Source organism: Cavia porcellus, unplaced genomic scaffold, assembly GCF_034190915.1.
Source record: "Cavia porcellus strain 051 isolate PalLab524CR breed Dunkin Hartley unplaced genomic scaffold, mCavPor4.1 scaffold_4, whole genome shotgun sequence".
Taxonomy (NCBI): Eukaryota; Metazoa; Chordata; class Mammalia; order Rodentia; family Caviidae; genus Cavia; species Cavia porcellus.
The window spans coordinates 80,693,866-80,710,763 of record NW_026947487.1 but is presented as its reverse complement, the minus strand read 5'-3'; the positions used below and the strand labels follow the sequence as shown (position 1 = coordinate 80,710,763).

Here is a 16,898-nt window from a genome sequence, read left to right as displayed (position 1 = left end):
TCAGTCCATAGTCAGTTGGCTCCAAGGCAGAGTGGCATGGCGAGGCCGCAGAAAGGTTGTCATTTCTCTTTGTATGAGAGATTATTTTAACCTGATTCAATAGCCCTAGGGATTTGTTTCATTTCACTTGCCATCTTTTCAGAAATTTCAGGTTTATGCCTTCAAATGCCCACTGTTTTGATGTCACCTGTAGTTGTTCTTTTGATGTCACCTGTACTTGTTCCTGATGGACTGGGCATTTGAGATTGCATTGTGCTTTTTCATTTTGTCATTTTAACCTGTTAGGTTAATGTTTTTGTGCTTTACATCCTGCTAGTCTCAAGTGCTCATTGTGTCTATCTGAAAATTCCTACTGTGTAGCTGATATTCACTCAGTTGCTGGGTGATACAGTGTAGGAGAGGAGCCAGTAACTTGAAGTCCTCTTGCAAGGCTGACTAGCCTAGTAGTGTTTATACCCTTATTTTGTATTGTTACTGTGACTTCAGGCTGTTTCAGGTTGCCAGAGCCACCTGTCCATACTATATGCCCCAATTGGGATCCTACTGTGTCATTGGGAGTCTCATAAGCCCAGTCAGTGTTCTCTGGGTAGTGGCAGGCCTTACTGGCACTCTTGTCAATTCACCCAGTATTCTCTTTCTGAAAAGACTCACCTGCTGTCTTTCCAGTTTACAAGGTCCTCCTGTTGGGGGAAGGTTTCACTCAGGTTCCTTTTCACCCACTGAGGTCTTCTGCTTGGGCTGGAATTCACTCTACTCTTGCTGGCCTGCCAAGGTCCTCTGGATATGGAGGGGTTTGCTAAGGCTACCAAGGTACTGCAGGTGGTTGGAGGGGTTCATGATTATCTTTTGGCTGCTGAGGCCTTTCTTGTGTAGATGAGGGGTGTCTCCTGGCCTGAAAATGTTATCTGGTTATGGCGAGTGGCCCACAAGGCACCCATCAGTTTCTGAAGTCTTTCAGGTGTGAAAGGGTGGTGGCTGAGTCTCCTCTTAGCCATCTAGGTTTTCCAGGAGCTACAATTTTTATAGAGTAATTAAACACATTGCAGATGAAATTATCTTGTATACAGTACATGATCTACAAGAAAAAGTCATTGAACAAACTAGTAAGTGCAGTAAGGTCAGAGGACATAGATTATGTAAAGTGAATTTTATTTTACTTTATTAGCAATGCAAAAATTTAAGGGAAATATGATTTATAAATTGTGTCAAAATGTAAAATACATAGGAGTAATTTTATTAAACTATACAAAATCTGAACACTAATCCCAAAATCCTACTGGAAAAGTTTCAGTTATACCATATCCTTATATCAGAAAGTATATTTTTGTTAAAATGAAAAATGTTTCACAGATTAAGAGTAGCTTGAATCAAAATCCCCATTTCACCAGAAAATGCAATAAGAAATTTTTTGGAGATGGTAGGAATTTTCTTTACCTTGACTGTGATGTATACATTTGTCAAAATTTAATGCATCATATGTTCAAAGGTACATAAATTATAGTCATTGATTTTGAAAAATTAAATTATTAGATACCTGAAATGTCCTTGTGTTTCTTTACCCACATCTGCAGTACCACATCTCAGTGGACACCATGTTGAGTAGCTCCTTTCTTAGGCCTTCATTTCTTTCTGCTGATTGTCATAAGTTCCTTTTACACACACACACACACACACACACACACACACACACACACATATATATATATATATATATATATATATATATATATATATATATTGCCTTTCCATTTTTATAGCATTTTCAGAGGACATATCCAATGAATTTTCTCTCCCTAAATCTAAGCATCTAATCTAGTTATTTCTGTAAGTAAAGAGGTTCTCTTCTTTAGAGAATGCCTGGTGCTGGGACAGGATCGGAGTGGGGAGAGGCCATTGTTGATTTTTCTTCTTGCATTTTATTTTTATTTATATAATGATAGACATACTTTGCTTTCATCTTTTTGTTATTTTCTCTTTCACATTTACTTTTCTATCATAACCACTATAAAAAGGAACACAAATTTTTAAAAAAGATCTATTCACCTAATTCAGTCTCTGATTTCTTCAGAGAACAGACATATATAGGAATGATATTTTATTATCAATTACAGTACACTGTAATGTGATATAGAAAATGCCTGGGAACACTTAACAATGTTTAAAAGTATTGTCCTTATGATGCAATCTATGACAGTAGGTAACCTTTAAGGAAAGCCCATAGAGTAGGTGATTGTCACATAATTGTTCAATATATTTCATCTTTATGACAAATAAGTAACCTGGAATTAAGTTTTATAGTATCTTCTGTCCACAGTGCTATCTATGTAACTCTTGTTTCAATTTGTTTTCATATAATGTCTGTTAATTGTCAGTACTTTCTTAAATACTATATGATTTTGCACAATTATAATTTATCTTAAAACTAGTAAAATTATATGTTAGATATTCTAGGCAAAGTAAAGCAAATGAGAGCAAGAAGAAAAACCTTCACCATTTGAAAGTGACAGAGACTCAAATCTTGAGCAAGTGAGGAGTTTATGAACCATGATACAGAATCGCATAATGAACCCCTCCAAAGAAGGGCAAGTCATAAGAAATTATTTTATAGGTTTCTTGATGACTGCCTATTTTACTGTTATCCAGAGAAATTCATCCTCTTTTGGACTCATATTTCTTCTTAAACATCTATTTGTGCATTGCTATTATTAGAAAATAAGGATACTAATATTTCAAATCTATAGGAATTATAATGATTATAACAACAAAAATAAACTCCTTATCCCAACCTCTGGCAATTGTTTGATAAACACATGAGATTTTGATTTCAGTGATGAAGTTTTTGAAAAAGACTCACTGGAGTTACATGTCTTTTCAGAGGAAAGGATATGTGTATTTTATACAAATATTTGGTATAGGAAATAATGTAGTCTCAGGCTCTATCTCAGTGTAGGCATTACATCTTCCCCTTGAGGCTTAAACAAATACTGCATGAGTGGAGTCTCTTGTAAAATGTTATGCTTTGAAACATATTTCATTAATGGATCCAGTGATAATTTATTTCTCCCTTTATGCACAAGTTTCTTCTCATACAAATAATGGACAGCCTATTTGCATATAAATAGATTTTAACATTTGCTGAAGCAAGGACCAAATATGTTTCTTTCCCCTCCTTTGGACATTGTTATAGGTGGGGGAGAGAAACACATTTTGCAATAATTAGAAATCAAAGTTTATAATATTTTTCATTAAATATTTTGCATCAATGTTTTTAGTAGTGTACTTCAAATTAAAATCTTAACATATATTAAAATCACAAAGAAAAAGAACTTATAATTTTTCATTTGTAGTTTTGATAAGTCTATGATTAAAAAGAAACACCTCTTGATATTTCTTAATGAAAGATTTACTATGACCCTGTGAACATTTTCTAATTAGTTGTTACTGTTTCTGATAAGAGAGCATATTCGTTGTTCGAGAAAGTAAATGTTGTTTTCCTGTGGTCATACAAGGTATGTTTGAAAAATACAGTTATTAAATTTAAAAATTATTACATTACCACCAATACCCCTCAAAGTACTGCCCTTTATCGAATCATTCTTGCCATTTTCTGCTCCATGCTATAGTGGTCATCTCAGTATCCTAAGGTGATTCCAGATGTTTAGTGTTCGTGATTGTCTGACTTTGGGCAACAATTAGATACTGCGTAGTATGAGGTCTGCTGAATAAACAAGTGAGGACATACCGTGATGTGTTCACTTGCCTGCGTTTTCACTGGGAGGCACTTGGAAGTGCCAATATTATTTTTATTTTACTTCTTAAAGACACAATGAAAGAGAACTTCTAGAACTGCTTCAGAAAGTAGCAAGAAAAAAGAAATAAGTGTGTTTGCGGTGAAGTGTTTGGAGGGGGTTTAATGGCAATATGCCTTTCACTGTAATAAATTTTAAAAATGTAAACATTCCCTGTATATTCTCATCATACCTCCTGTGAGATAAACAAAGGATATGCCTATGATTGAGGATTGTTTTGTTCTACTCAGTGAGAGGTGTGGAAACGCTAATCTTCCTGTTGTCACACAGGTAAAAATATCAACACTGTAACATTTTTATAGTAGCGTCTATTTTCTTTCTAAATAAGTCTTGTAATATGAAATCTATTGTGGCTACTTTAATCTTTTAGTTCAACTAAAAATGTGTGTTAGTGGAGAAAAAACAAATCATTTCATACATTTGCTTCTTGAAATATATTTCTATTTAATTTTACTGTTAGTGAATAGCAGACATCATCTTATAGCACTCCTGGAGAAAATTAAGATGACAGCTGCCCTCTCCTAGGTATGATATCTATTAATGTGTGTCTTTCTTACCAACAGAGAACACTCAGGATAAAATGAATAATGAGTTCAAGTTTAGATGGAGACAGCAAACATGACCATTGTATTTGAGCAATTAATTCTATTTTATTTGATTTTTTTTACCCAGAAATATTTTTATTTCTTGTGCTTGTGTGGTTAATGAACCTATTCATTAATTACCAAAGATATTTCTAAGCATGAAACCAAGATATAGTCCTAAAAGAAGTAGTTCCGCGTACTGTTTTTTAAACCTGTGTATTTTCAGTATCATATTACGTTTTTGCCAGTTTAAAGTGATAGAGGAGATTGTCCTTCAGAGAACAAAGGCATTCATTCTGCCACAGAGAGGCAGCCTTCACCAACAGATGGAATGTAAGATGCAAGTTGCGATTCCAGGAAAATAGCATTTCACCCAATTTTTAAGAAATTATTGAGAGTAGCCTTAGAAAATAGCAATTGTGTGGCAAACTTAATATTTATATGATAATTTTAAGGTCTTCAAGCAACTTGATTATTAGAATTGTGACATTTGAGCTTTTCTTATAATTTTTGAAATACAAGTGGAATACAGTTATTATATCTACTTTAGTTACAAAAGTGCATTAATAATCTAAGAACAAAGTCTTCAAATTTATTAAGCATACTTCAATTTATTCAGTATCCTAGGCAAATTTAACTGTTGAAGAGATGTTAAGGTGGAAGCATAATATTCTTATTTAAGTAACCTGATACCTTAAAGGTAGGAATCCTACCAGATTCTCACATTCTATGTTTATTAATCCAAGAATACTGTTAGAGAATATGTACATTATATGTTGATAGGATTATAGTAGGCAGAAAATGCCTTTTGAGTCAAGAAAAAAGTCTTAGTTTAAATCTGTGTATAATTTAAATTCAATAAAATGAAACACAAAACTTTCAGAAATATTTGATGCTTAACCTATTAATTCTTTTTTTTTTTTTGTACTGGGGATGGAACTCTAGACCTCGTGTTTGCCAGGCAGGTGCTTATGCTACTGAGCTAAATCCCTATTAATTATTGTTCAGTATTTGATAACATCTGACTATTTCAAAGAATGATGTTTGCTAAAAATCATACCTTATATACTGTAGCTCTCAAATACTTTAATATTAACCAGATATTTATTTTAAAAAGGTGTATTTCCTTCTAAGGAACATACCTAGCTTGATCTATGGCATGATGTCTTCCAAAGACATTTCCTGTTTTGCATACTCTGTTTCTAGAAATAAGTGCAGTATTGAAAGGGAATGCTTTACTAATTTCAAACTGAGTGTTAAAATAATGAGTGATGGTTAAAAGAATTTCAAAGACATGTTGAGACTTGTATTACTTTTGCTTAGGGAATTTGTTGAAATTTAAAAAATGAACAATAGGATATAAAACCAAAATTCAATTATGATAGGAGAATTTATCGTTAATATTATAAGCCAAATACATTGTTATATCTACCTGCAAGATAATTTCAGATGTTATTATTTGAAAACTTTGTTCATTCACTAATAAAATCATTAAAATATTATACATTATATTTAGAGACTGTCTGTACAAAGTGCTGCTAGGTAAGAGGTAGTTATCCTTCCTTCCAGTTTGTTCCTATAATTAATACAGAGATTGGGTTATATCTAAATTTTAAAAATGGGAAAAGTCATTTGAATTTACTTACATTGTACTTACTTGCAGTATATCTATGTATCAGAAAGTAAACGTATCTTTTTTAACAGCAACTTTTGAAAAACTTCATTTGACAGGGCCTATAAATGCACATTTTTTGATAAGCATGCACTTAGAGACACACAGGTAAACAGACACTGCTCTTATGTCATTTTATACTTTGATATCACAATAGGGACGGTGTCGTAATAGTGACAGCTCTAGTGCTCAGTCATTGCTCAGAACACATGTTTTAACAGGTGCATGGGTTAGGTAGACTCCAAGAGAGGCCTTTCTCTATCTACTTAGTTGACAATATATTCGATACTGCATTTTTAGGGGTTGTTTTGGCAGTATTTCCCAGATATTCTGTAGTAACTTCAAGATACCATTGTTAATCATTTAAAGATTAAATATTTAAAGGAATATTTGAAGAGTAAGTATCTTTGTTTCTTCAAATATGTGATACCAATTTTTATTATGGGGCAGGAAAGTTAGTAACTTACTTAAAAACATGCATGGACATTTTGGTTAAAATTTAGACAATATTAGATCCTAGATTTTTTCTCTACCTATATGCTCAATTTCATGGGCTGTAATTTTATAGTCATGAAATTTTACTTAAATGGAGTTTTACAAATAGTAGAACATTAATCTTAAAGATGATGCTGACATTGATGATACTACTTTGTGTACTAGGATTTTATTTTTACTATTACTTAATTTACATATAAAACTAAAGAATTAAATCAGTGTGAGAAAATATGTGCCATAAAAGTAAAAACTCTCCAGATGATATTTTAAAGCTATACTATTTTGATGAAGAGCTTCCTAAATGTTTCATAATTCCTAAAGGTATTCTTACATACTGGATATTTAGTTTCAGTAGATTTGTTATGTCCACATGAAAAATGTACTCAGTACTCTTAAATAAGATTGACTACAGGATTTGTATATTTTAGCTCACTATGAAAAAAGTCCTCTTTTAAAATCAGAGATTTTACATATTTATTTATAGAAGTAGTTCTGGGTCCACTATAACATACTAAAATGGCATGCTGAAGGGCCAGAAGCATAGATTTTTATTTTAAATTACTCATTGTTTCTGTTCATTTCCATTTTTCCCTGTAGCCATGGTTGACATTTCATAGAGAGTGAGTTGGTATAGGGCTAGAAAATACGTAATTATAAGAATCACCTGTTCTTGAATTTCATGTTGTATACTAGCCATGACTCAGGAAGAATTTTTACAGGTGTTTGATTTAGAATGAGAAGTTTTCTTCTTTCATGACCTGTGATTAAAGTGTGGAATTTTGGTAAAGAAATAGGATGAAGATTCTACATAATTTAGATGTGAACCAGATTTGGTGGAGCAGTGTCTATATATATCATACCTATATCATAAAGTAGTATCATATATAATTAGAAATATAATTTAAGTAAACCTCAAAAATTTAATTTAAAGCATGGTAAATGTGAAAAATGCATCAAAATACATATTAAGAGAAATTTTGCTTCACTTAATGATCCTCAGGAGAATTCCAATAAAAAATCTATTATAACTCCATTGGAACACATTCTTCTATTTTACTGTGTTATGAATGTGATTGTAGACATTTGTCAGTTGCTATGTTACTGTAAGTTGGAGGTAAGGGCAGAGGATAGACTATATTTTTTCATAATTGAAAATGAAACACTATCACAATACTGCTTGGCTAGTAGCTTTACTGTTGCACTAGCCTTTATGAATCTTTATGGTTAAAATTGTAATTTGTACATTTGTAAATTTTATATTACAATTAATTATCTGAGGAATTATACACCTAGCTCTTGCTGGTAATTTGTGGGGGCTATTTTATATACTACATTAATGAAAACGTTTTTATTTTGCGTAGTTCAGTTTGTGTATGAAAGTCTGATGAGATATTATATATATAAAATATGCAGTTTTCCTCTGCAGTATAAATATAAATTATATTATTCCAAAGTCATGAATGCTATTGTTTTATAGTAAGATGGTATGTGCTGAGCAAAACATTTTACTTTTGTCATTTGATGGGTCAAAAACACAACTGCTTCCTACCAGGGCTTTGTTATTTTTTATATCTATACCATTAATTAAATTTATGTTACAATGATTTGATGACAGCCTAGATGTCATCTTCTACTTTACATTTTCAAATGTCTTATATTGATTTGTAAAAAGTATTAAAATTATTTATATATACCTATATGTTCTAAAATATTTAGATTTTATTTTATTTTTTTTTATTTTTAAAAAAAATTTTATCGGTACCAGGGATGGAACTCACAACTGTCTGCTTGCAAGGCAGGCAAATAGATTTTAAAGCATCACCTGAAATATATTTTTCCAAGTAGGTAGTTTTGAATCTCCAATTGATTGGTGCATTAACTTTATATTCTATCTTCATATTTATGCTATTTTATTGTTTATACTTATTGTCAGTGTGTTTCCAGTTTTTAGTTTTTCTCCCCACTCATTGTCTCTTGAACACTTGGTTTAATTCCTGTAATAACTATTCTTCTAATTGTATTCTGCATCCTCTGTGGTGAAGTCTCCTTCTGTTGTCTTCTCTCCCCTTAAACATTTGATTTGTTATTCCTCTAATACTGTTTTAAAATAAGGGCTCCATAAATATTGGTTAGACTACAATGGTGAAAGAGTAACTTCTTCCTGTTTGCTACTACTATGAAGTAGTAACAGGTAAAGTCTATTTGCACAACTGTGTTCTTTTTTGGCTCCTTTTCTCCTTTCTTTCCAATTTGTAAACAAAAATTTTAGTCCTCTTTTTCCATATCTTTCACTTTTCAAAACTTTTAAACCATCATCTCTGCATGATGTACTATATTCTTTTCTCCAGACAAACATGCTTGCTGAGATATTCATTCTCTGGCTGCTTTCTGGATACAACTTTAGGGATTTCACACCATTATTTCCAACAGAACTTGTTCATGTCCAAACTCATAATGTTCCTCTTTTTGTGGTTCATTAGTTGAGGCACCATTCATTTTTATCCTTGTCCAATCATTAATTGGTCATTATACCTCTTAGGAAATGTTGAACTGTTCTTTTTCCTCATTAATGTTCATAAATGTATTGTTAGTATTCCTGCATCTAATCACCTTCAAGTCATCTCATCCTATAGAGTACTGCCAGATTTTACTTCTTAAACTATCACTTTTTGTTATGAATTCTCTTTACTGAAAAATTTTATGAGCTGCTCACTGTCTTCAGAAGTGGTTCTTGAAAGTTTTTTTTTTTTTTTTGATAAAATCTTACATGGAATTTAAACAAGTGAAACATTAACACTAGAGCTATTTTAATGAAAACTTCTTAAACTTAGGACTTAGCTGCAAAATATTCTGTGGTCATTTGCATGATTTCAATTACACAAATTCAATACTATTTGAAACTTATTAGTTTAAAAAATAAAATTCTTATTTAGGATTTAACCCCATTTACTCAGTGTTTGCTATATTCAACTGTTTTATTTAAATTCCATTTTTGTGGTTGTTTTCTATGATATTTAGTGCTTGGGATGCTATTAAGTCAACATTTGGCTTTTAAAAATCCTGTTCCTATTTTGTAAAGGCAGCTCAAGCACTCACTGACATATGAAGAGGTATTTGTGAATGAAAGGAGTTAGGTATCTTGTTCCATTACCTATGTAACCTGAGGAAGTATTTTTTTCCTTTTTCCTCATTTTTTGATAGTATAGCTGTAACACATTTAATTATTAAGAAAGCAGATGTTACGTTTTTATGCCTAAAGTGAATCATTTTAAGCATATGGAAAAGATGGACTCAAGATTATTGTTTATCTTATATATTGAGTCCATAATAATGTCCATATGACCAAAATTAATATCTTTGAAGCATACATTGTTACAATTCTTATTTTTCTTTTAGGTCCTGCAGCATACAATCCTGTTTTCAAGAAATCTTGCCCCATACCTTTATGTTTTAAAGCATCAAAGCGTTTTGAAAATTCTAAAGAGGTCACTCCTGGACCAGCAACCTATGAGGTTTGTCAATAGTTTCACTCTTAGCCATGACACAAAAATGGGATGACTTTCACAAAGTGTTAACTATATATATGTTAAGTTTCTCCCATATATTTATTCATATACTCAGTAATCAAAATCAATTACTTAGTATAAAATTTAAAGTACTAATTTTATATATACATATATATATTTAATTTAAAGAAAAGGAAACAAAAAATACATGGAGATAAAAAAGGGTAGAAATGATACAAAATTACAGAAAAATAAATGGTAAGAAATTGCTGGTTGATAAGTTACATATTGTCATCTTAGAAATAGCTGTTCAGGTTACAAAATTAAAGTATTTAAAATGACATTCAAAAAGTGACACTGCCAACAGTTCTGCTCAATGATTGAACAAAACTCAGTAACATGGTTATCAGTCCTACACACTTGTTTTACATCTCAAAGAGGGTAAGATTAAACATATCAAAACAGAACAAAACAGTTAAAAAAACAATTTAAAGAAATACAGATTTCAAAGCAAGTCCACTGGAGATCTTCACAGTCTATCTAACTGTCTCTAGTTTCTTATAAATAGTTGTCCCCATCTTCATCCACATTATATACATATTGCATATTATAGAACTAATCAAATAATTACAGGATGATGAAGGATTTTTAGGTCTTCAAGATCTAACATTGGGGAAGACAATAATAACTACTATCACATCTCTCATTCTCTTCGTGGTAGCCGTCCCCATCTTTACATATGTTGAAACTTAATTCAAGAGACTAGACTAATATCATTCTGGTCAGTGAATAATAGTATTGCTAGAATTTATATCATAATGCTACAAAATTAGCCTTGTGTTTCTTAGTGTCTCTTCTTCAGAGTATTTGTTCATTACACCTTGCATTATATAATCTGTTCCTGTAAATAATTTTTTAAAAAAATCTCATGTGTGAATTTCTACATATATATCTATCCTCCCTGTATTATAGCGAAAAACAAATCATAACAAGACAGCAAAACAAATTCCTAGAAAAACATGCAATGGATAAGACATATAAGACCACAATATAGGTGATCTTCCATAGTTAATATATTTTCTCTTATTATTTTCAATAGATTTGTCCACATCAGCTTAATATAAATATAGTATTACCTATTTGTATAAAAACACAACTTTAAAAGCATTGTAGGATTTGAGAGCTGTTAATAATTAATACCAGTATGGATATCCTTTACATCTTGTCATCTTCAGAGTAGTTGCCTCTACTTTTAGGGTTGATACTAACAAGGCAAACCTGCGGTCTTCTGAATTGGATTCAATTAAGATCAGTCATAGTAAGACAATATAAGTAATATAGGATTTCATTTTAAGTTAATAGGAAAGTAAGGATAGTTACCATGGTATAACCTGCTATTTTTGGGTCAGATGTCTGTGCCCTCAAATCTGACATGAGTGGACAGACCAGAACAAATTAGATTCAAACTAAATATGGTGATGAGACTACTATGTCTTTTAAATCCTGATACACTATTAACAATGATCCCTGCCTTTTTTTATAGTGTTTCAGAGCTGTCTATACTAAAGATTATAGCTTACCATGTCTGCCTCATGCCTGCTACTCCACTTTTCTGATATAATTTGTCCACCTTATTCCCTCATTCCACTGTCTGCCCCTTTCTTTGAGGCCTCTCTGCCACAGTTGCTGGAATCCTGGTATCTCTTCCTCTCTTTCTCTGGAATGTCCTTCAGCACTCTCTGTAGGGTTGGATTGGTGGCCACGAACTCCCACAGTTCCTCCTTGTCTTGGAAGCATCTTATTTATCCATTAATTTTGAGAGAGAGTTTTGACAGGTATATGAGTCTTGGTTGCATATTATTTTCTTTCAGGACTTGGAATATTTCTCCCCGTTCCCTTCTTGACTTAAGAGTTTGTGTTGATAAGTCTGTTGTTATTTTGATAATTTTCCCATTGTAGATAATCTGCTTCTTTTCTCTGGCTGCTTTTAATATTCTGTTCTTTTGGTGGATTTCTGGAATCTTGATTATTATATCTCTAGGCATAGATCTGTTTTGGTTGTATGTAGCTGGTGTTCTGTATGTCTCTTTTATCTGGATATCATTTCTTTTTGCTATACATGGGAAATTTTGCTTTAATATATCTGTGAATATTCTTTGTATTTCAGTTTTGGTTGCTCCTGCTTCCTCACTCACATTCTTTATTCTTAAGTTATGTATCCTTTTGTCATCTTCAAGCCTTTGAATTGTTTCTTTCTGGTTCCTTGTTATTTTTAAGAGTTTTTTTCTTTCACGATCATATGTCATAAATCTCTCTTCAAGTTTCAGAAGGCTGGCTTTAGTTTCTGTTAGGGCATTTTGCCAGTGTTCAATGGAGTTTTTAGTTTACTGGTAATCTCTTTGGATCTGTTCCATGTATTCTAAGTTATGTTTAAATTCTTCTTCAAAAGTTTCTCTTTCTTTTCTGATTTCCTCAGTTCTTCCATCTGTGTTCTATTGGGCGGGGCTTGTCATTTCTTTAATTAATCTCTTTATATCTTGCCTCACTTGGATCAGGAGTACAGCTTTAAATTCATCTATGAGGTCATGGAGGTATTTTTAAATTTTGTCTGATGCTGTGTCCAGTATTGGATGGTTACTGTGCTTGTTCTTTTCATGTTTATTTCTCCTGGGCTTATTTTCTCGTGTTGGGCAGCTGGAGATTTTTTTTTAAAATTTTTATCTCTTGTCATGTTTCTGATTTCTTTCAGACTGAAGTGACCTGGGGGGTCTCTGGTCCTCTCTGTATTGCTTAGGGCCTTTCAGAAGCGTGCTGACTTGATTTTTGCTGTCTTCCCCAATTTGCTGTTATCTGGGGTAGGCAGGGATGCAGTGATGGTGCAGGCTAGCCTTCAGCTTCTGTGACAGTCAATTGTAAGTTAGGCTGTACTTTCTGGATGTCACTGAGTTGTGACTATTTTGTACCTGCTTATTGGGCCCCAAGCAGAGGCTTGGTTTGGCCCCAGCAGATCCTGCCAGTTCTCTCTGTGCCAGAAGCAGCTGACTAATGTCACCATGGCACAGGGTTCTGCCCCAATCCCAGCTGTTCTCATCCAGACCTCTCTGTGCCAGGAGCACCAGGAGAGTGGGTATACCCAATTCCAAGATGTCTTCCACTAGTTCTCTGTATGATGCTGAAGCCAACACGGCACCAGGCTCTGCCCAATTTCAAGATGTCCTCCACCAGACCTCTCTACGCCAGGAGTGACTCGGTGATGTTACCGAGCCGCAGGTTCTGCCCAACTCTAAGATGTCTTCCACCAGACTCTCTGTGTTATTGATGTTGCCATGGTGGTGGGCTCTGCCTGATTCCAAAATGTTCTCTGGCCAACCACAGCAGCCCTTGGACTCTGTCCCTAGTACTCACCAGAGCTCAGTGCCGGTCTTCCTCTTGAGTCTACTGCACACTAGAGCGCTTGCCTTCACTGCGTTCCTGGCACAGCGTGGAATGGTCAGAGAACTGCACAGCATTTGGCTTCTGAGCTCCAGAGCTTTTCACAATTTCCTCTGGTGCAGCAGGGCAGTCCTGGCTGCTTCGTGGGGTCCCAGGTCTCAATTTCCAGCAGTCACCAAAAGCCAACACAGCTTTTCCCGTTGGGTCCACTGGTCAGTTTGCCGCATTAAAGGCACGGGATTTGCAGCCTCCTGTTATCAGCCTTCGCAGTCTCAGCACGACTTTAAATCCTCCAGCTGCGCTGTCTTGGTTAATAAGAATAATTATCCATTCATCTGGCCCTCTCCATGTTGTCATATTCTAGCATCTAATATGATTTCTCCGGAGAGACTCTCAGCCCGATCCCCTAGCAAGCTGCCATTTTTTCTTCCTCCCTAAAGTACTAATTTTAATTTCATACTTTTAAGACTGAAAAACAATGATTCTGAAACAATAAAATATGAAGAATTAGCTACACAGAATACAGTGGATATTTAAGCTATTTCATTCTTACTACCATACATCAAAAACACATGTACTTGAAGTTTTAGTCTATAGATAACATACTTCATAAGGTTGTTTTTCATTTCAAGTAATACAAAATTTTACAAAGAACATTTAACTTAAATTTCATAGTTGCCTACAAATGGTGCATGCAAGATTGATCTATATAGACCAGGTATTATGGCACACACTTGTAATCCTAGCATTCAGGAGGCTGAGGCAGGAGGATCACCATGAGTTCGAGGCCAGCCTGGGCTACAAAGCCAAACTCTGTCTCACAAAATCTAAGAAGATTGATCTATAAAAAGAAGTGAATATCTTGTCAAAAGAGATGGTAAACTACAAATACAAAATATATCATAAAATATATGTAATGTTAAAATCTTCATAGTCTCCTATAGGAAAATCAACAAAATCCATCTTTCTGTGAGGGGGAATATTTAGCACTATAAATTTAAATTATTAATAATAGAGTCAAGGAAATAATGGAGAAGAAAAAATTCTGGCAAGGTGGATAAAGTTATAGCTTCAAGATTTCTGAAAAAAATGCCTTTGGATGCCAAGACCTAAATATTCAGTGATAGTTGCCAATAAATGAAAAAGTAAAAATTAACTTTTGGATTTGATATACACACACTCAAAAGAATATTATTATTTTTTTTCACAATGTAAATGATTATACATCAATGAGAGATTTAAATGTATTCTTTTCAAAATGTAATATTTTAGAGTGCATTGGTGTAATTTAAGAGAATAGTACAAAATAAAATGAATGTTCTTGTTGGGGTTAATTAATTATACACCTATTTTTATGAAACATATATACTTTTTTTGTCTTTTTTCTTTTTATTGGTACTGGGGATTGAACTCATAACTGCCTGCTTGCAAGGCAGGTGCTTATGCTGCTGAGCTAAACCTCCAGCTCCCATATATACTTATTTAACATATCATAATGTAAAAATTTTTCAACCTTTTGCCAAGGACAGGTTTAAAATATATCAGAAAATGAAAAAGAAAATAATGATTAATCAAAAAGTTGATATTTGTTGGCTAGTTAATTCCTCCAGATGACCCCTAATGCCTATTGATTAAGCAAAGATAATTCATTAGATGTTACTTCAGAATGGAAGACTCTGCTCAAATCTCACTGCTGTTTAGGGAGGTGTAAATTAGAAGGCTTTAAGACCTGGGCTGCATCAGGAACTGCCTGGGAGTAGAAAGAATTTATGGCATGTTTACTTTGTGTGTGTGTGTGTATTATTGGCATATATTCATAATAGCTATGTTTGTTCTGGGGAACTGGTACTCATATATAACGTATGTTGTTTGTTTTTCACTCCCTTGTCTCTTCTCTCTAACCCACTCTCTCTTCCTAATCTTTGATGCAATCTCCAAAAAGTCATTTTTATTCCTACCTCCTCTCCTTTGTTTTACTGCTATGCATTTATATATTGTTTCTACTCTATAAGAGAAATCATGTGATATTTTACTGTCTGACTTTTTCACTAACATTATGGTCTGAAGTTTCATCTGTTTACTTGCACATGACATAATTTTATTCTTTTTGCTAAAAATTATTCCATATACCACTTATTAAATCTATTAGTCTACTTCAGTTTGATGGACATTGAGGAAGAATCTTGAAGAACATAATGATCAATTGAGCTATTAGTTTTGGTAATCTGGGTGTTTTAAATATTCATACTGTGATCATATTAAGTTAGACTGACTCTAGCTGAACAGGTTTCTTCCTTTTGAAAATTGATGGTGTTCACAAATAACAAATGCAAGCAAATTTGGTGGTGTATCTTTATTTTGTGATGTATTCTTCAAAAAGAATATTAGCCTTTGTATTTCTAAGTAGTATTTATAAGTCTAATATTATATTTATACACATCATAGCCATTTACTATGGAAAGTTATTTTCCATGTTATGAGAAAACATTTATAGTTTTTTTTTTTTGTTTTGTTTTGAGAATTGAACTCAGGATCTTATGCTTCCCAGGCAGGCCCTTACTCTGGGGAGCTATATCCCCAGCCCAAAATTTATGGTTTTAAAGTTGATGTTTATTAAAATATTGCCTGAAATTTCAACCTAACACATACACTACACTGAAAAGTAACTTTTCTATTGAGAAATTAGTCTGATATTTTTATCTTCTTAACACTATTTTTTCTTTTAATAATTGAAAAATTTTGTATGTAAATTTTTCCTTCTTTAATGAAAAGTTACTTTTTAGCTCAGCAGCATGTGCTTTTATAATGTTATATATTTGATGCTCCCTATGATTTTAATACATTTAAAGTGATGATTATTCTGAAAACGTTTTGCCATAAACATTTGTTCAATTTTTATAGGAAAAGATAATTATAGAAACTTATTACATGATTTAGAACTATAACTGTGAAGTACTTAGATGTGTATAACTTCAGTTATACAGACAAATAGATACATTTTTGTTTTTAGTGTCTCATATTTATAATTGATCACATACCATCTAAAGCTGCTAGAATAGTATTTGAAAATAACTAGAGTTTTATTAATCTGTACAACTACATTTGCAATATCTGTTCCCTACTTTTGTGTCTTTGAATGTTTTCTTGAATTGCCAAGGTACAATTCATTTTCTCATCTTCAGGGTGTGCTTGGTGGCTCTCTTCTGTTATATTGGTTTATATCCTAGTTTCTATACAAATACCAAGCTTTTGGTTACTATAGCTTTTCAGTATAATTCAAATTGTGGTATTATAATGTCTCCAAATTTGTTCTGTTTGCTCAAGATTCTTTGGACTACCTAAGGATTGCTGTGGTTCTATATTAATTTTTGGATTCTTGTCTGTTTCTGTGAAGAATATC

At 32.9% G+C, this 16,898-nt stretch overlaps 1 protein-coding gene across 1 annotated transcript in view; it reads left to right on the top strand.

Annotated features, from left to right (window-relative positions):
• Stpg2 (sperm tail PG-rich repeat containing 2) overlaps nt 1-16,898 on the top strand; it is a 574,832-nt gene that overhangs the window by 342,448 nt on the left and 215,486 nt on the right. Inside the window, exon 12 of the mRNA XM_063246672.1 lies at nt 9,957-10,072. Within this exon, the coding sequence (XP_063102742.1) occupies nt 9,957-10,072 (116 nt within the window). The remainder of the gene's footprint in view (nt 1-9,956; nt 10,073-16,898) is intronic.